General features: G+C 57.7%; 1 protein-coding gene across 1 annotated transcript in view; it reads right to left on the bottom strand.

Moving 5' to 3' along the window:
• BCR (BCR activator of RhoGEF and GTPase) overlaps window positions 1-24778 on the bottom strand; it is a 129045-nt gene that overhangs the window by 56408 nt on the left and 47859 nt on the right. The window contains exons 2-4 of the mRNA XM_008250161.5: window positions 7456-7640; window positions 1388-1492; window positions 667-852 (exon numbers count right to left, since the gene is read on the bottom strand). Of these exons, the coding sequence (XP_008248383.4) occupies window positions 667-852; window positions 1388-1492; window positions 7456-7640 (476 nt within the window). The remainder of the gene's footprint in view (window positions 1-666; window positions 853-1387; window positions 1493-7455; window positions 7641-24778) is intronic.

The following is a 24778-nucleotide window of genomic DNA, read 5'->3' as shown; positions in this document are numbered from 1 at the left end:
AAACAAAGACGAAAACATAGAAAACAAAACAAAGAAAGCCTGCAGTTTCAATCCTGTCTGCAGGTTCTAAATAGCAGCCAGTGGGGGCTGGGGGCAGCACAGTATCCCGTGTTTGCTGCTTCTCTCAGCCCAGGACCTGAGGGCAACTTCTCTATTCTCTTGATTTTTTTTAACCAAATCATTTCAAACAACAACAACAGCTCCGAAGTGAGTCAAGGCCTTTAAGTCCAAAAACTGCAAAAATGAAATAAAGACCAATAAACTCTGCTCTATGCCACCTGGGCCACTCCAGGCAGCACCTGCACCCCCACCCCCAATCCGCCCCCTGCCTGTCTCATCACTCGGGTCTTTGGCGACTTCAAGGAAGTGGCTGTGCCAGTTTGGAGACCGGGGACCTGGAGTAACACTGGCTGCAGCTGGAAAGGATCCCGTGATGTAACAAGCTTTGGGGAGAACAGAGGACTCCCGGCTGGTTCACGGGTCCCAAGCTGAGGCAGTCAATGCTCCCCTCGGCCTCTCCCGCCTAGCACCCTGCCCTCTGGCGTTTCGGGCACCAGAGGGGCACCTCCCTAGCCCCCTGCCCCTCACTCTCTACCATGCTTGTGGGTCAAAGGACAGCCTGGACCCCACACCCAGACATCCTTGCGGAGGCCGTGACTCACTCACCAGCTTCTGAAAGAGGTCGCCCACCCGCTGCTGGTGGCTCCAGCGCTGCACGCGGGGAAAGAGCCCATCGTAGAAGTCCTTGTGGATCTCGTAGAGCTCAGGCACTTTGAAGAAGATGGTCTCGATCTGCTGACTCGTCAGCACCGGCTGGGAGGTGGTGGCGGCGGCCTTCAGCGGCTTCATGGGCTGGAAGAGGGCACGGGTGACAGGATGTTTGGCAAGTGCCTGGTACCACAAACTGCAGCTTGCCGGTGACACAGTGTCTGCTCTGATTCATTTATTTGGATTTCATTTTTATCTGCTGGTCCATTCCCCCCAAATGCCTGCCAACAGCTGGGGTCAGGCCGAGGACGAAGCCAGGAGCCAAGAGCTCCATCTGGGTCCCCCACATGGGTGGCAGGGGCCCAAGTCCCTGCCTCCCAGGATGGGCACCAGCAGGAAGCTGGAGTCAAGAGTCAGAGCTGGGAATCAAGGCCGGGGCCCTTGGATGCAGGTGTCTTGAATGCCAGGCTAAGTGCTCACTCCTGCTGGAATGTTTAAAATCCCACAGACACACACACACACAAACCCAGCAATGGTGACAGCTGAGTCTTCCTCGGACCCACGGACCCTCGGTGGGGAGAGGGGATCAGATTTCTGCAGAGGTGGAACATGCTCACCATCCCACAGATAAACACCTGACATCCCCAGGGCCCGACAGCTGACCCCTGCCCCCTCTCACCAGCAGCAGTGCCTCCAGGTGGTTCAGGTACGTCTCCTCACTGGCCAGGATTCCAGACAGAACCCATTTTCTCATCTCCAGGCCCTTTTCCAAGTCCAGTTCACTCTGCAAGGAGAAGCGGACAGAAGTCAGGCCCAGGGTTGGGTAGGAGGGGGACTGATGTTCGAGTCAGACCTGGCCCGGGGAGGGAGAGAGGCTGGCTTGTCAACCTCTGGACCAGTCTCATGAGAAGGCTGCACGTGGAACTCAAAGGGAGGCACGGAGCCTCAGCACACGCTCAGCCACTCGCTGGTGGTCACTTGTGAGTTCTGGAGGGTCATCTTGCAAAGCCAAAGGGCCAGCCCTGGTCTCAGTGCACTGGAGAATGGATCCGGCAAGGCCTCCATCCATGCCGTGCACCTGCTCCCTCTGAGCCAAGGAGACAAATAAGGCTCTAGGCCATGGAAGGCATAGCAAACAGGAAGTCCAAGGGTAGCCCTGGCCATAGGCTGAGCCCAGGGGGTGTCACAGCCACCCCACGGCCACCCATCCCAACTCCAGTTGGAGCCTAAGCCGGCAGCTCTCTGCTCCTCACCTGGTGTCTGCCTCGCCCGGATCTTCTGCCACTGTCACTTGTCCCTTGGACAGCAGAGGCCCAGGCCTGGCAGCAGCCCTGCCTCTCTCCCCTGCCCTACCAGGGTGGAGAGGCAGGAGCTGGGAGCTGCAGCCATTTGCCCAGGGGGAATCCCTGGAATCCCTGGGCTCAGAGCCTCTGTCCGCTGATTCTGCATTCTAGACTCTGTCTTTGTTGGCAAGTGACACTTACCCATCAATGTTTCAGTGGCATTCTGCTGCCTTTGGAATGTGGCCGAGAGCGGGGTGGGGTGGGGGTGGGGGACCGTGCCACATCCCTGGGAGATCCCATTCCAATCCCAGTTATGAGGATGTCACGGGCTGAGTTATGTTCCTCTCCTACATTTGTATGTCGACTCTCAAAGCCCCAGCACGTGCGAATCTCACTATGCTTGCAGACTGGGCCTTGCTACAGTTTGGGTAGGGTTTGAGTGGGTGCCCCTAGTCTGAAGTGGCAGCACCTTTAAGAGGTGGGGCCGAGTGGGAGGGATTACAGAGACTGACATCAGGATGACTTAGTTCCCACGGGGGCAAGCTGTAATTAAGCAGCACAAGGCTGGACCCTGAATTCTCCTGGCTTCCAGTCTGCGCCAGATGACCTCTCTCCTTTGGCTGCACCTGACACCGTGATACCACCCGTCAGCCAGGCCCCCTCCAGAGCCCCATGGCGCAGTTAGAACTACGCTCCTGACCCTCCAAACCCCAGAGCTGACTGTTATGCAGCTACTTCAGAAAGTTCATGGAGAACAATGCAATTACAACAGAAGTTTATTTATATTTTTAAAAAGATTTATGAAAGGCAGACTTACAGAGAGAGAATGAGAGAGAGGGAGAGATCTTTAACCCACTGGATCACTCCCCAAATGGCTGCAACAGCCAAGGTTAGGCCAAGCTGAAGCCAGGAGCCAGGAACCCCATCCAGGTCTCCTGCATGGGTGGCAGAGGCCCAAGTACCTGAGTCGTCACTCACTGCCTTCCCACACACGTTAGCAGGGAGCTGGATCAGAAGTGGAGCAGGGGCTGGCACTTGGTGTAGTGGGTAAAGCCTCTACCTGAAGTGCTGACATCCCACATGGGTACCAGTTCAAGACCCGGCTGCTCCACTTCTGATCCAGCTCTCTGCTATGGCTTGGAAAAGCAGTGGAAGGTGGCACAAGTCCTTGGGCTCTATACCCATGTGGGAGACCCAGAAGCTCCTGGCTCCTGGCTTTAGGTTGGCCCAGTTCCAGCCACTGCAGCCATCTGGGGAGTGGACCAGTGGATGGAGACCTGTCTCTCTCTCTCTGCCTCTACCTCTCTGTAACTCTGCCTTTGAAATAAATAAAATAAATCTTAAAAAAAAAAGACCCAGGGAGGAGACGCACCTCGGAGACCTTGACCTCAGAATCCCAGCCCCTAAAATCACGAGAAAGTTCAGTCCTTGTTGCTTGAGCCGCCCAGGCTGGGGCTCTTTGTTAGGGTGGCCCCCAGGAAGCTGAAATGGATGATGACGTCAAAAGCAGTCAAACTGCTGCCTGACTTCCTGTCCATCACTCCCTCACTCCCTGGCCACCAGCGAAGCCAGAGGCTGGCCATGCCCCTGGCACCGGCCTGTGCTGCAGCCACACTGGGGCTGTGCTCTCTGTGCCAGCCGGCCCCTCCTGCAGTCACAGGGAGGGTGATACAACAGCTCTGCCCATCCCTCCGCGGCTTCCCGCACATAGCCCTCAGGCGGGCGCACACCTGGAGTCAGGCCTCCCGGGACCCTTCCCTTCCCAAGCCACGTGGGGAAATCACCAGCGGTGCAAGCTCCTCGCCAGGGGCCTGCTGATGTCCAGGGCTGGAGGACTTTCTCCTGGGGGCTGGGGGCTCTCCTATGCCGTGAAGGACGTTGTACAGCATCCTTGGCCTCTAGCCTCCAGGTGTGGCAACCCCACAAACGTCTTCAAAGAGATCCTCCCACATCCCATACCCTGAGAACTGCTAGGTCTGAGGAAGGACCTGACTGGAGCCTGCTCAGAGCTCATGGGGTCTCCGCAGCCTGGAGTCAGGATCCCAGCTGTGGTCCCTCTGCGATCCTCCAACCCTGCTGTCCCTCCCCACTGCCTTGGCTCGGCAAGAGGGAGGTCCCTCACAGTACAGACAGCAGGTCCAGCACAAAGAGCCCAGGGGCCAGAGCTGCAGGACCGGGCCAGCCGCAGTGAGTACTGCGATCTGAGGCAGGTGCCCTCCCAGCCTGAGTCAGCATCTGGACATAAGCTGCGGTGGGGGAGTCCTGTCCTTGTACCCCACCAGTGTTGCAGGGGCCTGCACCACATCCTCCTGGGTTGGCTGCTGAGGTGCACTGGGAAACATGAGTGTGCACACGAGTGGGCTGTGTGCACGAGCTGTGAGCGAGCGTGCATGCGTGCAGGTATATATGTATGCATATGTGGGGGGGGGGGGTCAGCCATCACGATGTGGGCTGAGAGCCTCTCCAGAGCAAGGACAATGCAGAGCCCCCTCTCACGGGCCCCGCAGGACACGCTGGGCAGTTGTATTCTAGGTGGGAGCCTCAGGTCACAGCTGTGCCTGAAACACTCAAGTGCTCAATGCAGACGCATTTAACAGATCAGCGAGTGGATCTCGAAGGCCCAGCTGGGTGCCATTTTCGGCCATGGTTTTTTTTTTTTTTTTTTTTTTTTTTTTTTTTTTTTTTGACAGGCAGAGTGGACATGAGAGAGAGAGACAGAGAGAAAGGTCTTCCCTTGCCGTTGGTTCACCCTCCAATGGCCGCCGCAGTCGGTGTGCTGTGGCTGGCGCACCGCGCTGATCCGATGGCAGGAGCCAGGTACTTATCCTGGTCTCCCATGGGGTGCAGGGCCCAAGTACTTGGGCCATCCTCCACTGCACTTCCTGGCCACAGCAGAGAGCTGGCCTGGAAGAGGGGCAACTGGGACAGAATCCGGCGCCCCGACCGGGACTAGAACCCGGTGTGCCGGTGCCGCAAGGCGGAGGATTAGCCTAGTGAGCCGCGGCGCCGGCCTCGGCCATGGTTTTATAAAGATCTGGGGGCTCCTTCAGGGTCTTGGTACCCTTGTTGGAGATATGCAGGGTCCCAGTACCCAGGACTGTCAGCTGAGCCTGCCCTGGGGCCCTGAAGAGCTATTAAAATTGAATCACTGCCCTCAGCGTGCACAGACACGCGGGCTGGGGGTGCTTACGATGCCATCAGTCCACTGTGAATGGTGAGGTCTCCCTCAGCTGCCCCTGCATGCGCCTCCCACGAGTGTAGACACAGCTCCCTGCTTTATACAGCGGAAGAGGGGTGAGGGAACAGCAGGCCCCTCGGGCAGCCGCCACCACCTACCCTACCCAGTTCATGTGCCGGCAACAATCCGGCTACTGTAGGCACCAGGGGCCCGGCGGGGCCCAGGGAGGCCGGCAGGGCAGCAGTGCCCGCATGGGCAGGAGCACCGTGTCTGTTCCACCCACCGGCTTTGGAAAGCCAGGAGGAAAAACAGCACAGGGTGGGTCCTGCTCAGGGAGCCTCTGGGGCAGGGTGGAGAGAAGACACAGATGAGGGCTCCTCTCCCAGCGCCGGAAGCTTTTGCTGAGGCTCCGTATGGCACTGGTGCCATCAGAATACCAACGGCTTGGCTTGGAAACCGGCCAACCCCATCTCGGTAGGAAAGAGGGAGGGAGGGTTGAGAGCTGCAAATGAGCAGAGTGCAGGGCAGGGACCAGCTATTTATACCCCGAGCTAGGGAGCAGCACCGCCAGTTCTGAGAGAGGGCCTGGGAGAGCAGTCGGCCGGCAGGACGGAGGGAGCCCTGCCAGGAAGGAAAAGCCCTCTTCCCGGCAAACACCACCAAACCCAAGGCCAGACGAAGGCCAGTGAGGGACTGATAAAAAGCAACCTGGGCTCCCGACTACACGGCGGGCACAGCTGGAGGGGCCCAGGGGACAAAGTCACTGCCCGGCATCAGCTGCCGCCAAGGTAAGCGAGAACAGGTGCCGGAGCCGAGCTGCAACAGGGCCATGTGGGAGGAGCCCCCTCATACCCTGTCCCCTGCCCTCCAGTCTCTCCATCCCATCTCTGCTAGGGGTCTTGCTGCAGAGAACTCCCAGTTAGGCCCATCCTGCAAATGTGCAGACCCTTGCATGCAGGGGAGACTGGGCCCACTCTCCACCAGCACGAATCCTCCTGATAAATCCACCCATCCTAGTCCTGCCAGCTGTCCCGGCCCCACCTAGCGTGGAGCTGGCTACTCACGAGAAGATCTGTAACCCGGGGACCCACCGGTGTTCCGCCTAAGCCACAGAGTTGTCAGGAAGGGTCTCCCCTGATAGCCCTAGGGCCCCAAATGCTCAGTCTGAACAGCAGGGGGCAAATGAGGGCCTTGGGGGTGTGGAGAGCAGCTCAAGCTGGGAGGGAGGGCGGGGAAGAATGAAGACCCTGCTGGCCGGTCAGGATCGCGGTGCCTTCATCCTCATGACCACCACGCTCCCTGGGGGCCCCAGGAAGCAGCCACCACATCCTCACACCAAAGATGGAAAACGAAAGGGCTGGCGAGGAAGATGGCAGCAGAGCACCTGTACCCAAGCTCCAATCTCCAGGGAGATCCCCTAACCCACGAGCTTCGGGAATGAAACCACCCGGCCATCCTCTGGCTAAATGCATTCCTCCTCCAGGTGTGTCCTGACACTTGCTCTGGGCCCGGTGGCATGCCTGGGAATGGAGCCTCCAGAGGTGGCCGGCACAAAAGTGCACCCTCCCGCCAGTGTGTAACACGACGGTAGTCTAAGGCTCCCTTGGGAGCCCAAGGCGGCCAGCACCTGACGGCTCCATGGGAGAGAAGTCCCCACACCACAAGCTGAAAAGCAAGGGCCAGATTCCCAGTCGGGAGCCTGGTGGGGTAGGAGGCCAAGTTGGGCAGCACCCTGGCAGCAAGCGGACAGATCAGCTTCCTCTCATGGCTGGAAGGAGCACACAGGACTCAGCATCCACTTGTTCAGAGCTCGAAGGGTCCTTCTCGGACCTCACTCGCAGAGCAAGGAGAGAGAGGATGCGGTGCAATCAGGAAGGCTTCAAACCTCGCGCTGTGTGGCCCCAAGCAAGCGACTTCAGCTCTCTGGACCTGGGTTTCCTCAGCTGTAAAACAGTGGACACTGGCACGGGATAAGAAGCTGAGCAGGGACGACGCTGTGGCACAGTAGGTTAAGCCTCAGCCTGGGGCGTGGGCATCCCACGTGGGCGCTGGTTCGTGTCCCCGGCTACTCCACTTCTGACGCACTCCCTGCTAATGTGCCTGGGAAAGCAGTGGAGGATGGCCCAAGAAGATGTGTTTACTGGCTCTGCCCATTTACAAACCAACTTGGGGTGGTGGGGAGGGGTGCCAGGTACACCCAGCAGCCTCCAGGCAGACAAGAGCTGGCCCACAGCCAAGCTCACACCTGTCAGGTGACGCAGGTGTACGGGGGTGGGGAGGACTCACCGCTTTGGTAGACTCCAGGGCTCCCGAGGCCAGAGCGTCCCGGCTGCCCCTGCCCTTGCTGCTGAGGTGAGGGGAGGAGGAGGGCGAGTCATCGATGTAGGGCAGTCCGTCCTGCTGCCGGCGCTGCTGTCCCTCTGCCCGGTCCGCAGCACAGCCATAGCCAGGGGGCGTTCCAAACGAGGTGTCTGAGTGCAAAGCAGCAGCCAGTGTTAGAGACCGAGGAAGGGGCCGGGGGGCCGCCCGCCCGCCGGGGGAGTGGAACAGGGTGCAAAGGCTGGGCCCGTCTGCGTCCGTGTTGTGTCTGTCCCCAGGGTCAGGGCCGGGTGGCTCAGCCCCGCACGGAGGAGACGTGTGTGTCGGCCGTGCGAGGGGTCCTGTCTGCAGCCTGAGGTTGCTGCCCACTGGCCTCGCCCGGAGCTCGCCTCTCTAGGAGATAAGGAGGCATGCACAGATGATGACGGTTTTGTTAACAAGGATTCATGGGAGCAGATGGACCAGATCCTCGACTCTGAAGTCAAAGGACCAAGGACAGAGTTTCATGACCCTTCTCAGACCCCTGCTGGGGCCCAGGTATCTGCAAGGATTCACCCTCTCCTGACCTCACGCGGCTCTACTTTTCCTGCCCCTCGGACTTGGAAAGGGCCCGTTACAAAGCACGGGCCCGACGGCTTCCTCAGCCACCTTCCCCGTCTACTGGTTCCCCCAACGCACACTTTGCTTTAGCACCTCGCCCGCCCATCACCGGCTTTTCCCTGCAGCAGGAAGGAGAGCTTGGACTCTGGTGGCACTGCTGTCCACACTCCACCTGTCCAAGCAAGCACCCAGGCTTACACGGTGTCTGTCACCCACAGGTGTTATCACGCAGACCTTGGGTGAGCTGATGTCACGGTCACAACTGATGGGCAAGGACCACAAGGGCTAGGAGGAAGCGAATAGAGGCTGGTGTTGCGGTTCAGCACATACAGCTGCCGTCGATGATGCCAGCATCCCATGTGGGCGCTGGTTCGAGTCCAGGCTGCCCCACTTTTGATCCAGCTCCCTGCTAATGTGCCTGGGAAAGCAGCAGAAGATGGCTCAAGTGCTCTGGCCCCTGTACCCATATGCAAGACCCAGGTGAAGCTCCTGGCTCCTGGCTTTGGCCGGATCCAGCCCTGCCTACTGTAGTCATTTGGAGAGTGAACCAGCGGATGTTAGATCTTTCTATGTATGACTTCACTTTCAAATAAATAAATCTTAAAAAGCAAAAAAACAAAACAAAACAAAAAACCCCACAGGTTATCCAGCTGGTGTTCACAGAGAACTGGAGCTTGGTATGGAACTCTCCCCTTGCCACACCCATCTGGTCACAGAAGCAGCCTGTATTGAGTGTGAATCTCAATAAAAACAGTGGCTTTTCCCAAACAAGGGACCCGGGCTGTTACAGAAAGGCGCACCCCAAATGCTATTGTCCTGCAGCCAGGGACAGTCCTCCTGCACCTGCCAGTAGGGATCGGATGGGGGAGGGGCGCAGGCCAGCAGCAGCTGCAAGTCCCACCGGGGTCTAACTGGGGCTGCAGCCCACTATGGCTGATTCACAGCTCCCCTAGTCCCAGACCACCCCTGTAAGAGTGCCCCGAGGAGGACAGGGAGAAGCTGATCCTACACGAAGCTCCGTGCCCCCTTGGAACTATCTAGTTGCAAAGGGCACCTGAACACAAATCACAGCCCAAGTGACGGAGTCCAGTGCAATCCCGAGCCCTTGGCCATCGGCCATCTTAGCTCCTCCTCCTCAGCCCATTTCAGGCCAGCATTCTGACCTCGCCGCAGACGCCGGCCCACAAGCACCCCAGCTGCTCGAGGCTCACTGGAGGATCTCTTCAAGGTCCAACTGGGTGACGCCACTGTCACCGTGACTCACCGGCAAGCAGCCCTGCCTGAAGCTTATCACCGCAGGCGGCCTCGGCATTCCAGAGTTTACAGCTGCTCCGGAACATTCTCAGGTGAGGCGGGCACAGGCTGCCCTCGGTCTCCAGGTGCTGACCCAGCCGTCCCAACTTTCCGCGTCGGCAGATCAGAGGAATGTGGCTGGAGTGAGCCGGTGCTCACAGCCGGCCGCAGTGGCCCCCTGGACGACTGGCACTCTGCCTCTCCATGTTTCTCATCTCTGAGTCCCAGCAGGACTCAGGGCCTCTAATAGGTGCCCCAAGCCCTGGGTGCACATCAGCATCACCTGGGGAGCTTTCCACTTGAAAGTCAGAGTTAGAGAGAGAGAAAGACAATCCATCCGCTGGTTCACTCCACAGATGGCTGCCAACAGCCAGCACCAGGCCAAGCCAAAGCCAGCAGCCAGGAGCTTCTTCCAGGTCTCCCACATGAGTAGCAGAGGCCCAAACACTTGGACCATCTTCTGCTGCTTTTCCCAGGTGCATTACAAGGGAATTAGACTGGAAGTGGAGCAGCCAGGACCTGAACCCGTCACCCGCGTGGGATGCCAGCATGAGAGGTGGAGGCTTTATCTCCTACGCCACGACACTGGTCCCCACCTAGGGAGCTTTAGGAAGCACACAAGACACAGCAAGGCCCAACACAGACCCACGGACTCTGATGCCCTGGGTGAGGCTGAGAGGCTGGGAGGTGGATAACGCTGGTTGTAAAGGCTTCCCAGGGTAGGTGGGTGGGTGGGATTCCAGCCGGCAGCTGGGGCTGAGACCCACCGAGCCACCTGCGGTACAGGTGTCAGTACACTGCAAAGGCCACGCTGGATTCTGTCTCTCTGTGTGTGTGCAAGGCACTTGCTGAAAGCAGTAGCGGATGTAGGAGGCTCCAAGAGTGACAAGCCACGCAGAGGTCCTCTGGCCTCCCTTGCTCCTGGGAGACGCAGGCGGCCGCAGGTACCCTGCTCCCGGTGTGGGTTATCAACACGCAGCTGCATGGCTCTACTCCAGCAGGATGGCCCGAGTTCTGCTTCCTCCTGCCCAGCTTTCAAGACAGCACTAACTAAAAACCAGCTCTCTCCTAGCATCCCTGGAGAACATCTTGGGAGTACTCAAAGGCCTCAGTGCAGAACCCTCAACTCCCCGATGAAGAACAGGCCTGACTGCAGCTTCTACTTCCTTGCTGGGGATCACAGGAGTTTTTGTAAATGAAACAGACATCAAGGCCCTCTTGTCCCTTCTGTCAACTCAAGCCATCACACTCAAAAACCTGCCCTCTGGGGCCAGCACTGTGGCACAGCGAGCTAAGCTGCCACCGTGCAGTGCTGGCGTCCCATCTCCGAGTGCTGGTTTGAGTTCTGTTGCTCAGCTGCTGATCTAGCTCTCTGCTATGTGTGCGGGAAGGCAACAGATGAGGGCATAAACACTCGGGCCCCTGCTACCCATATGGGAGACCTGGATGGGGTGCCTGGCTCCTGGCTTCAGCCTGGATCAGCCTCAGCCATTGCAGCCATTTGGGGAGTGAACCAGCAGATGGAAGAGTTGCTCTCTCTTGTATAGCTCTGCCTTTCAAATAAATCTTAAAAAACTGAAAAAACAAAAACCTGCCCGCCCACGTCAGTCTGGGCCCTCAAAGCACGGCTCCAGCTGTCAGGTGAGGAACCTGGGAGGGCTCCCTGGGCTGCTGGGGCCTTTGCTCTATGCCTGTAACACAGGACTCACCCTCTGGATGGGAGAAGTGAGCATGAACACATCAGAAAGGTGCTCTGTCTCTCCCCATTGGGTCATCTTCTACTGCTCTCCCAGCCACAACAGCAGGGAGCTGGATTGGAAGTGGAGCCGCCGGGACTTTCACAGGCACTCATGTGGGATGTGGGCCGGCATCACAGGCAGTGGCTTAACCCGCTGGGCCACAAGGCCAGCTCCTCCAGCTCCGCGTGCCCTGTTCTAACCAGCATTCAGTGACCTGCCTCCTCTCTTGCTGCTGTTCACACTCGAGGTCTCCAAACCACTAAGATCCCTTCCTTCAGAGCGTAAGGCCCAGATTTCAGGGTCTGGGACATGTTGAAAGCCCCCACTCTCCCAAGAACCAGAGCCAAGTGGGAGTCCTGGCTGTCAGCCTCCTCCATCAACATCCGGTGCGAAAACCTCCCCAGCCTCGGCTCTGGCCTTCGGTGGGACGGAGGAACCGGTCAGCGGTGACATCAGCCAGGCTTATCCATTAACAACCAAAGCTAGAAAACAGCTCTGGCTGTTTTGGATACTCTGCTAATTAAGCGATTTTTTCCCCTGATTCAGGAGCGGCAGGTTCCTGTCTACTACAGTTCAGAGGAACAGCTGCCAGTGTCTGCTCAAGGGTTCAATCGTTCGGCACCTGTCTGAGCCTGTGAGCGACAGGAGGGAAACTGTGGGTCGCTCAGGTCCAGGAGGAAGTGAGAGGTCTCGGGAAAAAAGGAGGTGGGTACAGACGGAACCCAAGTCTCACAGGACATCGGAAAGGGAACCTTCGAGTTCTTTCCTAGCACAGTGTTCAAGCAAGCATGCGATCATTTTAGTCTTCCTAAATACAGTTTCTGCTCCCGACCCGGCTTCCTGCTGGTGCACACTCCGAGAGGCTACAGTTCATGCATGGCTCAGGGACCTGGGTTCCTGTCACCCACATGGGAAACCAGGATTGAGTTCTCAGCTCCTGACTTTGGCCTGGCCCAGAGCCTGCGGCTCTGAGCATTAGGAGAATGAATTAGTTGATGGGGGCTCTCTTTCTGTCTCTCTCTCTCTTTGCCTTTCAAACAAGCAGACAGACAGACAGGGCCTGAGATGCCACAGCTTTGAGAGGCTCAGGGATGGACGTGACTTGCTCACCTGTCAGGGATCCCAGCCCAGAGAGAACCCCACAAACACCCACCTGCTAAGTATGGGAAAGGGGGTTGACCAACATTCAAAATCAAAGTACGGCTTCTACTGAAGCTGAAAACTGGCAAGTGGGATCATTATAAACGGGGCCGTGGGTGCCTCGTGGGATCCATGGAGACTACAAAGTAGGTAGTTGGCTCCTTGCAATGCCACACACAACCCAGCCCCCGCCTGCAGGCCGTGTGGCTCCCAGACCCAGTGCACCTGCCGGGTGCCCACTTCCTGCTTCAGGGGCCACCAGCATTTCAGTTCTCCAGGAACCCAGCTCCCATCCCACCCTTTGGCCCTGGGAGCCCTCAGGGGAAACAAGGCAGTACCCTCAGCCTCTCTGCCTAGAAAAGCCCAGGGGAACAACTGCCATGGGCCTGGGGAATGATCCTGATAAACAGGCGCTGGGTGGAGAGGAAGGAAGACTCAAGCATGGGAGAGGGGTAGGAACTGAGCCATGCAGAGCCCATGGGCAGGCTGGGTCCCCACCCGTTTATGCTGGCTGCAAATGACTGGGCCATGTTTGTTTGTTTGTTTGTTTAAATGAAAGTTTCCATGGAGAGGGGTTTGGAGCAACTCCTGCAGAAGCTCTCCTCTCGGCCCTGCACCCTCTCCCTGGTCACAGGCCGGCTGCAGCAGCACAGGGAAGCGCTGGTTACTTTTACAGACAACAGCTCTGGTTCTGCAGAGGGTCCTGCCAGGTAGGCAGAGTCCCACTCTGGGAGAGGCGTGGGAAACCACAGCTGGGACACAGTAGTCCACGTCTCACTGACGGTTCAAGGTCACAACCTGGTGCTGGAAGCGGTTTCTGCCCTCAGGAGTGGGGATCTGAAGGTGGTCCATTTATCCTGCAGAAGCCCAAGGGCAGTCGGGAGGTACCTGTGGCGCTTCGGGGATGTAAGTTCCCCCCAACAGTCTTTGAAGTGGCAGGGCAGAAATGACTGTTACCCTCTGCCAGGCACTTCTTGGCCATCTGTGGGCAGCAGGTGCAGGCAGGGAAACTGAGTCTCAGAGCAAGGAGTGGGTAGAGTGTGATGCGTCCAGGATTCCCTCAGAACCTTTGAGATGGATCTGGGCAAGTCTCTGATGATAAGAGACACAAGATGGAAACAAAGATTTTACTGGGGCTGGTGCTGTGGGGTAGTGGGTAAAGCTGCTGCCTGCAGTGCCAGCATCCCATATGGGCACCAGTTCGAGTCCTGGCTGCTCCACTTCCAATCCAGCTCCCTGCTATGGCCTGGGAAAGCAGTAGAAGGTGGCCCAGGTCCTTGGGGCCCTGCACCCACATGGGAGACCTGGAAGAAGCTCCTGGCTCCTGATCAGCACAGGTCTGGCTGTTGCAGCTATCTGGGGAGTGAACCAGCAGATGGAAGACTTCTCTGCCTCTGCCTCTCTGTAACTCAGCCTTTCAAATAAATAAATAAATCTTAAAAAAAAAAAAAAAATCCAGCCTGGGCAATACAAAGCTACAGGAATTCGCCGCAGTGACTTTCCAAAAGAGAGGCCTGTGGATGAGCATGTGACCCAGCTACTTCCTCCCTGGTTTACAACGGACAGCAGGTGACGTCAAAACTCAGCCTGGCACGTGCCCAGAAGCGATACCCACAAAGGGCGGGAATAACCCAGGTGCCCATCAACCAGTGGATGGATGCACACACTGGGTCTTTGGCTGGTTCCCCCGAAATGCATGTCTTGGAAAAACCAGAATTAGTATCTTTCCATTTCACTGGCCTTTCATCCATACAATGGAACAGTAGCCGACACAGACTGCGTCGTGGAAGAGCCTGAGGTCCCTATGCTCAAAGGGGCCCCACGGCTGTGGGGCTCCACTACAGGAAATGCCCCAGCAGGTAACGCCACACCTGTAAATGACTGACTGCTGGCTGGGCCCGGGGCTTCCTTTAGGGCTGAAATGTTCTGGAACAAAACACAGGTGGTGGTTGGAAAACAGTGCGAATGTACTAAAAGCCAACGACTGGCTTGCTTTCAAATAAATTTATTACTGTTTTATTCATTTGAAAGGTAGAGAAAGGGGACTAGGGCTAGGGTATACTAGGCTAAGGCTCCATCTGTGGCTCCGGCATCCCATATGGGTGCTGGCTGGTGTCCTGGCTGCTCCTCTTCTGATCTAGCTCCCTGCTTGTAGCCTGGGAAAACAGTGGAAGATGGCCCAAGTGCTTGAGCTCGTGCACCCACATAGGAGACCCAGAAGAAGCCCCTGGCTCCTGGCTTCAGATCAGCTCAGCTCTGGCCGTTGAAGCCATATGGGGAGTGAACCAGCAGATGGAAGACCCTTCAGTCTGTAACTCTACTGCTCAAATAAATAAATAATTTTGTTTTTAAAGAGGTAGAGAAAGATTCCACCTATCCATTGGTTCACTCCTCAAATTCCCTCAACAGCTGGGACTGGGCTGGGCCAGGCTAAAGCCAGGAGCCTGGAACTCTATTTGAGTCTCTCACGTGGGTGGCAGGGACCCAAGGACTTGTGCCATCACCTGCTGCCTCCTGAGGTGCACATTAGCAGGAAGTGGTGTTGGGACTAGAGCTGGGGCTCACCCACTGTGATGTGGGACACAGGAATCCCAAGTGGTAGAACTAGTGCACTAAATGTCTGTTTCCAAAATAGTTACTATGGCATTATTTTACCCCAATTAAAGGGGGGGGGCAGCCAAGCTGCTTTTCCTCTCTTAAACAGGGAACCTGGAACATAACCCCACTATTTCTTGACGGCAAGATCTTACCAAGTGGACACCAGCACTGCCCGCTGCACCAGGCGGTGAGTGGCCACTGTTCTTTCATGGTGGGTTTGCGTGTTTTCTCTTTCTCCTCTTCTGCCAGGCTGGCTGCTGCAATTTCTTGCATCTACACCAAGTGGGTGGAGAAATTTGTTTTGCCACCCTCAGGGCGTCCCAGCCTCACACAGCAACCCCACAGGCCCGCCCTCACCAGGCCAAGCACCTGAGAATGGAAAGGCAGGGAGAGGTCACGGCCGTGAGTCAGGTAAGGAGTCAGCATGTGCCACTCCGAAAGCCCTGCGGCCAGCCAAGGCCCCCACAGCCCCAGACAGCCCCAGAAATACCAGCTGCAAAGGGGCCTGAGCTTGCGTAGTTCACAGCCTGATGTCCCCGCTTCACGGGCAGCCCTAGAGAGAGTGGCAGGTGTTTCCAGAACTTTCTTGGCGGGCAAAGGCTGACAAATATGGGGAACTTCAAAAGGTGTATGGGAATACAAATGGAAGTTAAACTTATCCCGATGTGCGGCTGGCTAAGCCTTTGCCTGCGATGCTGGCATCCCATAGCGGTGCTGGTTCGAGTCCTGGCTGCTCCGCTTCCTATCCAGCTCCCTGCTGACGTGCCGGGGAAGGCAGTGGAAGACGGCCCAAGTGCTTAGGCCCCTGCACCCATGTGGGAGACCTGGATGAAGCTCCCAGCTTTGTCCTGGCTCAGCCCTGGCTGTTGTGGCCATTTGGGGAGTGAACCTGCAGATGCGAGATGTCTATCTGTTTTTCCTTTTTTTCTGTCCGTAACTTTTTCAAATAAATCTTTAAGGAAAAAAAAAAAACTATACACAGATTTCAGACGTTTTTCTTGTATCAAAATCAACATAACTTTTGATTCCATCTTTCTACAAACTTTCTGAAGTACTCTTGTCCAACTGCCCTTGTAAGCTCCGCCCACTGGGAGTTTGGGTGTCAGCTGGCTGGTGACCGAGTGAGCAGAAGGTTGACTCTGCTGGCGATCTCTGGCCCAAGCGTGTGCAGAGCAGGACCGTCCAACAGTCCGCCTCCAGTCTCCAGGAACTCACCTGTGCCTAAAGCTGCCAGACATTCAAAGGAGAGGAAGATAATCTGGTGTCGGGATGGGCCGGTGCCAGGGCGGGGCAGACAGGGAGGAGGAGGCAGCAGCCCTTGGTCTTGAATGATGTTAATAATTACCGCTCCCGATCGCCACCTTGAATTTCTCTGACAACAGGGCTCAGAAAGATTTCTCGGGAGTCCCGAGACAAATGCACCTAATGTTCAGCCCAGAGGCACGGGGCCCCTTTGCTGAGCGAGTACTGGGCTAGGTATGCAAAAGCGGGCACCACACATCACACCCGGCACTTGCTCTCAGGCACAGGTGCATCCTCCGTGTGATGATCACAGCAACCATGACAAAGCCAGCGGGAGACGCAGCCGGCGCCGAGCGCGTGAAGGAAGGAGCAAGACTATTACGGTTTGGCTGTGGTGTGTGTGTGCATCCCCCCAGGGTCCATGTGTTGCAATGCAATTCCCACTGGGAGTTACTTAAGAGGGCAGGTGCTTAGAGGCAGGGTCTTCAGAAAGTGATGAAGTTGGATCCTGCAATCAGAGTGGTGCCTTTCTAAGAAGACAGGGAGAGGGGCCGGTGTTGTGGCACAGTGGGTTAAGCCACTGCTTGCAATGCTGGCATCCCTCATGGGTGCTGGTTCAAGTCCCAGCTGCTCCACGATCCAGTTCCCTACTAACGTGCTTGGGAAAGCAGAAGATGGCCCAAGTCCTTGGACCCCTGCACCCATGTGGGAAATCCAGATGGAGTTCCAGGCTCCTGTCTTTGGCACGGCTCAGTTCCGGCTGTTTCGGCCACTAAGGGAGTGAACTACAGGATGGGAGTTCCCCTTCTCTCTCTCTCCCCCAACCCTTTCCTGTAATTCTTCTAAATAAATCTTTAAAAAAGAGAGAGAGAGATTTGTTACAAATAACAAAAGACACTTTGTCTCTTCCCCGTCACCAGCAAAACTGCAACCATTTTAGGGAGCTCTATGCCAGGAACCAGGTCACAATATGACACCAATGGACCCTGAATCCAATGACACGTGGCTGATAAGAGACAGACGCGGAGGAAAGGCCACGGGATGACAGGGCTGAGGCAGGGGCCAAGTTCAGAAAGGCCAGGGCCCATCAGACGCTGGAAGAGGCAGAGGAGGGCTCCCCTGTGTAGTCCCCACTCCCACCCCCAAGAATGCCCTGCTGACACCTGGATTTGGCTTGCCCACTCCAGAACCACACTGCTGCTGTAAGCCACTGAGTTTGTGTTCATCTGCTATGGTCATCACAAGACACAAAGATGGGGTTGCCAGGGAGTGGGGCTGGGGGGCAGAGACAGCCTGGTCTCTGAGACAGCGTCCCTAGTGAGGAGCCTCCTACCAGCACAGGGGCTGCAAGGGCACCCAGGGAAGGGGTCTCCTGTGCTTGCAGCAGCAAGGGCTGGAAAAGGCAGTGCTGGGATGAGGACAGAGGCAGGAGCAGGAGGATGCTGTGCACAGCCCTGGGCAGCGTTCAGGAAGTGTGTGTGTGGGGTGGGGGGCACCAGAGTTCTGGAACAAGAAGGGGGAACTGGCAGGGGGCACTGGGGACACTCAGGCAGCACATCTGGGCCAGAGGCTCCTGGGATGGCCGCTCCAGACGGAGTCAGCGGAAAACCGGACACGGGGCACAGTGAGGGCCCGGCTGATAGGGGTGAAGAGAGAGGGTGGTGGGGAGGCAAAGGGCAATGGTGAGCTGATACATTTCTATCTGAGCCACGCAGCCCTGTGGTCCCAGCACACTGACCCGGTCACGGCCACCACGCAGTTCAAACACCAAGGCACCGAGGAGCTGCCAGGCGATGATTCACTGGCTCATGGAAAGAAGACTCCAGCCGGCGGCCACAGCCGCCCAGGCGCTGCCGCTACCACACCCGCGGCTCAGAGGGCATGGCGGGGCTGCAGTCACTCACCGCTGCACCTGTGCCCCTGGGCTCTCTCCTCAATTACTCAGCCCCTCCCACTGGAGGACAGACTGGACCCACTGGGGTTATCCTGGGTTGGCACAAATCAGAAGCTCGAAATCCAGCCGCGATCTGAACGCCCCACATAATGCAATCAAGCCAGCCTTACACCCTCCCCCAGGGCAGGGCCGGAAGTATGCACGTGCATTGGTTGAGGGGGCGCTCTTTTCTGAAGAAGCTCCTGCACCTGACTCTTCCTCCCTGACAACGGCAGGACCTGAGGAGATGACCTGATGCACACAAGGAAACCTGAGGTGCTGAAGTGGTAAGCTGGGCAGTACGGAAGCCGGGGCGGATGCTGGAGACAGGCTGAACTCGAGGTGCCCATGAGCCCTGCTGCACCCTCCAACTCCAGGGCCCCTGTCTTTCTGTTGGAGGAATGATGGGCACAGGCCAGGGAGCAGGTGGGGTTCCCCCCACTAGGAGTGACTGTGTTCTCACCTGCCTTGAAGGGGGCGCAGCACTGGGTTAGTCCTGGGGGAAAGGGCTCACCCCTGTCCTGGTCACCCAGCTCACGCTGGTCTCTAGATGTGAACTGGGGCCCGCAGACCACCAGGGACGACACGTAGCAGCAGCAGCAGGAGGAGAAGGTAGAGGCCGGGGCACTGCTCAATCCTCAAACTTCTACAAGGGAGCTGCCAGGAGCTGTTTTTTTTTTTTTTTTTTTTTTTTTTAAGATTTATTTATTTGAAAAGTCAAGTTACAGAGAGAGGGGAAGAGATTCTCCACCCACTGGTTCATTCCCCAAATGGCCACAACGGCCGGGGCTGGGCCAGACCAAAGCTGGGAGCCTCATATAGCACTTAGGCCACCCTCTGCTGCTCTCCCAGGCCATGAGCAGGGAGCTGGATCAGAAGTACAGCAGCCGGGACTTGAACCTGCACTCATATGGGATGCCGGCGCTGCAGGTGGTGGCTTTACTGGCTACACCTCAGTGCCAGCCCCAGGATCCTGTTTTATGGATGAAAATGGAAGATTTGCAAGAATAAACACCAGACCTTCCCCCAGGCAGGTGTCCCCACAAGGCTCACACGTTTTAGGGACCTCGGGGGCTGTATCCCCAACTTCAGGCTGCCTGGAGCTGACCTGGGAGCAGGCTCGGACAGAGCGGGTGGCATTTTATGTTCTGTGCCAGAATCTGAGACGCAGAAGATGTCAAAAAGCCGAGGAACGGGCTGGAAAGGGGGCAGGATCTCAAAGTCCAGGTCCAGACAGACGTTCCTCTGCGCACATGGAGAACCCTGCCATTCCTGACTTCAACAGGATTTGGAAGAGCAAACCTGCTTCCCTCTGTTCCCACCCTCCCCTACCCCACCCCAGAAGAGACAAGACACAAAGGGGTTTGTTTCATCTCACCCGGTTCCCACCAGTGAAACGGGGATAATGACACCCTCCGCCCACACACCCCGGGGGTGACAAGGAGGCCAGCGCTCCCCTGCTGGAGGGAGGAAGCGTCTGGGGAGTGCAAGCATCACTTATCGTAATTACTGGAAGCCTCAGGTACTCATGTGGTCCAACCTGCGACAGTCACCCGCTCCTCTCCAGAAAACCCAGGTGATCTCCTCCAGCCCCACAGCTGACTGTGGCAGCGTGTGGCACTGCTCTCTGCCACGTGAGGCCGAGGGGCTCCACTCCGGGGACAACCAGGGCTGAGCTCACGTGTTGCCAGGGCCCCTGGCACCCACTGGGCCTCAGGCAGCCACAGGTCAGATGGGGAGAAGGGCAGGATCTGTGGTCTGTCCAGCCCACAGCAAAGGCCGGCGGCCCCTCTGTGCTCCCCCTGGCCGGGAGGAGCTCCCAGATCTCTCCTCTGCAGCCAGGATCCGGCTGGAGCACCTGCTTCCTCACTCCCCTGGGGGCTGGGCCTGGACCTCAGTGTGAGCCCAAGTCTCTGAAAGTGGCGGAGGGACCTACAGGAACACCAGCTGGCGAGGATCTCTGTAGGAGGTGGCAGAGGGCCCAGCTCTTGACCTGAAACTTGAAACTGTGCTGTGGGAAGCACCACCCGTGGCGGCGATAATCCTAGCTGTCATCGCAGCTGGTGTGACAACCAGGCCCTGCTCCCAGCCTGCCTGACACCCCGGGACCTTCCCCTGGGGGAAGATGGGATTTGCAGGCCCTGGCTGTCCCCTCCGTGGGCACGGCTGCTGGGTGCCCATTGAGGGGCTCCAACTTGGCCACCTGCTGGCCCAGCCAGTGGAGCAGGTCCTGACGAGGGCCTAGGGTATGGCTCTGTTCTGAAAGCCACCTTCTGTAAAAAGCAAGCCCTCCTGAGACTCAACTCACACACAAGTGGAGACACAATTGGATGAGTTCCTTCCCTCCAGAATCTTGTGATCCCAGGGGGAGAGGAGGCCCCTGAGGTATCCAACATTGGCTCTGAGCCCAGCGCTCCTCCCAGGAAAATCTCAGGTTGGGGAGTAACAGCTGGGTCCCCTCCCAACTCCCGCCCCAAACACCAGGCCCGATACCCCGCTTACATAACTGCCCACCTGCCAGCAAGGCACACGGCTTGTGCCTTGTTTGGGTACTGTTCAAAGACAGAGGACTTCAGCTTAGATTTTTCCAGACAGGACTGGAGAGAATTGAGGCCAATTCCTAGTCTTTTTTTTTTTTTTTTAATTAATTAATTAATTTGAAAGTCAGAGTTAAGAGAGAGACAGAGAGATCTTCCATCTGCCTGTTCACTCCCCATAACAGCCACAATGGCCGGGGCTGGGCCAGGCCTAAGCCAGGAACTGGAACTTCATCCTGGTCTCCTACAAGGATGCAGGGGCCCAAGCACTTGGGCCATCTCCCACTGCTATCCCAGGTGCATTAGCAGGGAGCTGGATCTGGAGTGGAGTGGTCAGGAATCAAACCGGCACCTACATGGAATGCGAGTGTCACAGGCAGTGGCTGAACCCACTATGCCACAACGCTGGCCCCGACCTGCTCCTCACTTACGAGCTGGACGTCAGATCCCACACTCAGGCAGGCAGGCACCTGCCAGGCGTCAGTCCCCTCTCCTTCCTGAGGAAGGGAGCCCAGACTGGCTCCTGAAGCTCAGGTCCCTTAGCTTTGCCCACACAGACCCTCCCTGGGTTATACGCTCCGCGTCTGGGCCGAGCAGGTCCTGACCATTCCTGCCATTACCCTTGAGCTGTGCTCTGCTCTTGGCTAGAGGGTGGGGACCAGGAAAACCCCAGGCATTCACAAGTTTGGGGTGATCTCTCCGGACAGGAGGGACCCAGGCCACCTCAGAGCCACCAGCCCGTCTGCTGTCTGATGAGCTCTGTCCTAACAGGCTGCAGAGGGCCAGCAATGCAGAGGAACACCTCCCAGCTCCTACAGCTCCTCCCCACCTTGGTGGGTCTCTGTGCTGCAGCTTCTAGGAAGGTCCACGACTCACCTGTGACATCACCAGGTCCCTTCCTCTCTGTGGCCCCCAGGCCATATTCCATCCCCACCACCCTGTGGGGAAGCGCCCTTCCCTCAGAGGCTCAGCTGAGTTCAGAAACTCTGAGAGGCCAAGGACCTGAGAGGCGACATCTCCCTCTCACCGAGGCTGAAGAATCAGGTGCATAGGACGAAGGGGCTACTGCGGAGCCGGGAGGTGAGCCCCTGACCTCAGCCACCCTGCTCACCTGTGAGCAGCGCCAGGTTCAGTCCACGCAGCTCTCTCTGCCCTCTGTGCCCCGCCACTGCCCTGGGTGTCTGGGTCCCCTGGTCCCTCCAGAGCTTGGGCTTGGTCCCCGCCCTACAGCCCAGCTCTCGCACACGCCCATCAGGGAGCCGGGCATTCACACTCAAAGCCATCGGCCTCTTCTCTTCTCCCTTTGCAGTTTGACTCCTGGTATTCCCTTGGAGCATGCCACAAGCCTGGTGGGACTGGACCCCCTGGACGCCCCATCCAGGGCCTTGGCTTGCACCCTTCCCCCATCCAGACGGCTTCCTTTTTCTCTGAGTCCTGTGGGTTCTTCACATTGCTCCACGGTATCATCCCTGCTGTGGACAACCTGAGCCTCCCTCCTCCCCAGCCAGATGGACAGGGTGAGGTTCCTTCCCCCTCTGGGACAGGCCACCTTTCTACAGCCAGCATCCAGACGGACGCCAGGCCCCTCTTGACTCCTCAGAAGCTCCTCAGCACTGGCCGGAGTCCCATGCCTCCTCGGATCCGACCCCTCTGATTCAGCCAGATGGAGGTCAGGGCGGCTGAGCTAGGGGCAGCCACAGACCACAGTGGGTGCCAGGGGATAGGAGATTAACAGCATCTCTCCACCACCACCACCACCATGCTCAGCTGATCAGACACACACAGACACACACACACACACACATACCACGTTCCCTCTGTAGTCTACAGCTATGCCTGGGTGTCACAAAAACACTGGGAGTGGGGCTGGCATCTGGGGAGACAGTTAAGACACTGCTTGGGATGCCTACTTCCTGTCCCTCTACCGGAGTGCCTGGGTTCAAGTCCTGGTTCTACACCTAATTCCAGTTTCCTGCCAGGGCAGACCCCGGGAGGCAGCAGGTGATGGCTCAAAGCAGTTGTGTCCCTGGCTTTGCCCTGGGCTGCTCCTGGATGTTGCAGGTGTTTTTTTTTGGGGGGGGGGGGGGACCAGCAGGTGGGAATCTGCCACTGCCTTTTATTTCAAATAAAAGCAAAATAAATCAAACTACCACTGGCAGAAAGCAAAGCTTTGCATGGCTGATCTGTCTCTGGAGGCTGGAGGCCCAGGTCTCATCACATCCACAGGGGTTGAGCTCATTTCTGAGTCATAAAAACTCAGAAGTGTATGTTTTTGGTCTGTGACCTCTGGGAATGCCTCCCACGCCAGGCGTTCTGCCCAGTGACCCCCAGCTGGCACATCTCCCGGGGCAGGTGACATCACTGTAGTCGCCTGGTGACCAGAAGGGCATCAGGGCTGGGCACCCACCGTGTGCACACAGAGCCAGCACTGTACACGTGCCACTGAACACGGGCCTTACGTTGGGTAAAGGGGAAAAACAAAAACCAACACAAAATAACAAAAGCCAAAAAAGCAACCGCGGCTGCCTTTCCTGTTTCCAAACAAGAACAGCCTGTCACCGCCCGGAGAAGCATCACGGCTGATTCCGCCAGAGGCAGGACTGGAGCCTGCAGGCTGCTCAGGAAGTCACGTTCCAAGAACAGAGCATCCAGGCAGGTGACGCAGCAGCAGGCGTGTGGGCCCTGGGGAGGCTCCGTCGCGGAAGCTCAGCCCTGCTGGGGATTCTGCTCAGAGACCCCCAAGGGGGCCCAGCACACAGTGGCAGGCACGGAGGAGCCCCAGTGGGGAGGTCGGCCACTTCCAGGATCCCAACTGCCTGGGAAGACTTCCACTGAGGCCTCTGGACCCGAGTCCAGGGCAGAGAGCATCCGAGCTGCCTTTCTTCCCTTGGACCTTGCAGAGAAGTATTTCCGAGGACGCACGCGTGCATGTGCGGTAGCGTCTGAGACCTGTGCAGCCAGCCAAGCCCTCCTAACTAGCTCCTCCGGTGCAGCTTCGTCAAACTGACAGGAGACACAGACTCTGAGACCCAGGACGTGGGATCCGAGACCCAGCTCCGCGGTGGACCTCCCAGTCTCCTTTATTACCGCAGCAGCCCTCACAGCCTCTCCCACGCTGCCATCCACCTCCAGATGACACTAGCCTTGCCTACAGGTGGGCTTGCTGACCCGTCACAGGGATGGACACAGAGCAAGCGAGCGATCAAACTAGGCTGGGACCTGGATCTCTAACAGGGTCTGTCTGTACTCGGGCAGAGCCCCAGGAAGGTTCTGGACAGGTGCACCTTCCTGTTCCCAACCTACTCAGGTGCACACACACCCACAGAGGGCTGGGCACCCTTTCTGCTGGCAGACCTGTGGCCCGTGCTTCCCCCCCCCCCCCCGCCCCGCATTAGCCACAACAGAATTTACCAACTGGGCAGCACAGACATGGACTCAAATCCCCAGCCGGGCCTCTCCTCCACCAAAAGAGGATGTACCCAGAGTCCTGAAGAGGTGCCGGCTCTGAGCCCGGCACAGCACAGCATTGAGGATGGGGTCTGTGCAGTGGCACTTGGGGTTCCTAAGCTCACCCCTCCAGCTAAGCCAGGAGCAGGGAGGCCAGCAAGGCCTGTCCTTGGCTGGGTACTACTGAGTCTGCAGCCTGTGGAGGCAAGAAAGCAATGCAAAAAATGAGGGGATGCTGAATGCTAAGGTGCGAGTGATCTTGTCAACAGCAAGGCCCTGGACCAGGAGGCTGGAGAGGTGAGAAGACAGGGCAGGGCCTGAATGTTAAGTAGCCCTGAGATGGGCGGAAGGTGCCCAAGGCAGGGCTGAGGAGTCAACCAAGAAGAAAGGAACAGCCCCCCAAATACTCACTGGCGACTCGCCCCCTCCTCCCCAGCCACCACCTGCAACTCTGCACGGGCATCAGATTCTCCTGCTAACGCCGCGGGCATGGGTGGGGACATAACTCGCGGGCCCATTTGTTCCGCGAGCCCTGCCAGATGGTGCCCCAAAGCGTCCAGGGAGGGATGCATTGCACATTCCTGCCGGATTGCATGCCTGTTCCACACGCCCAGGGGAAGAGGCGGGGAGGGAGGCCCTGGGGCAGGGCCAGCCCAGGTGGCAGGCAGAGTGGAGTCAGCTCAGTCCCAGGCCTTTCAACATCCCTGGCTCCACCACCCGGCTCCAGAGAGTGGCTGTGCCGCTGGTCTGTTTCCCAGAAG

This window comes from Oryctolagus cuniculus, chromosome 21 (genome assembly GCF_051225735.1).
Source record: "Oryctolagus cuniculus isolate XC-2025 breed Fujian yellow rabbit chromosome 21, ASM5122573v1, whole genome shotgun sequence".
Classification (NCBI taxonomy): domain Eukaryota; kingdom Metazoa; phylum Chordata; class Mammalia; order Lagomorpha; family Leporidae; genus Oryctolagus; species Oryctolagus cuniculus.
The sequence above is the reverse complement of the archived record's forward strand: the minus strand, read 5'-3'. Positions and strand labels throughout refer to the sequence as shown.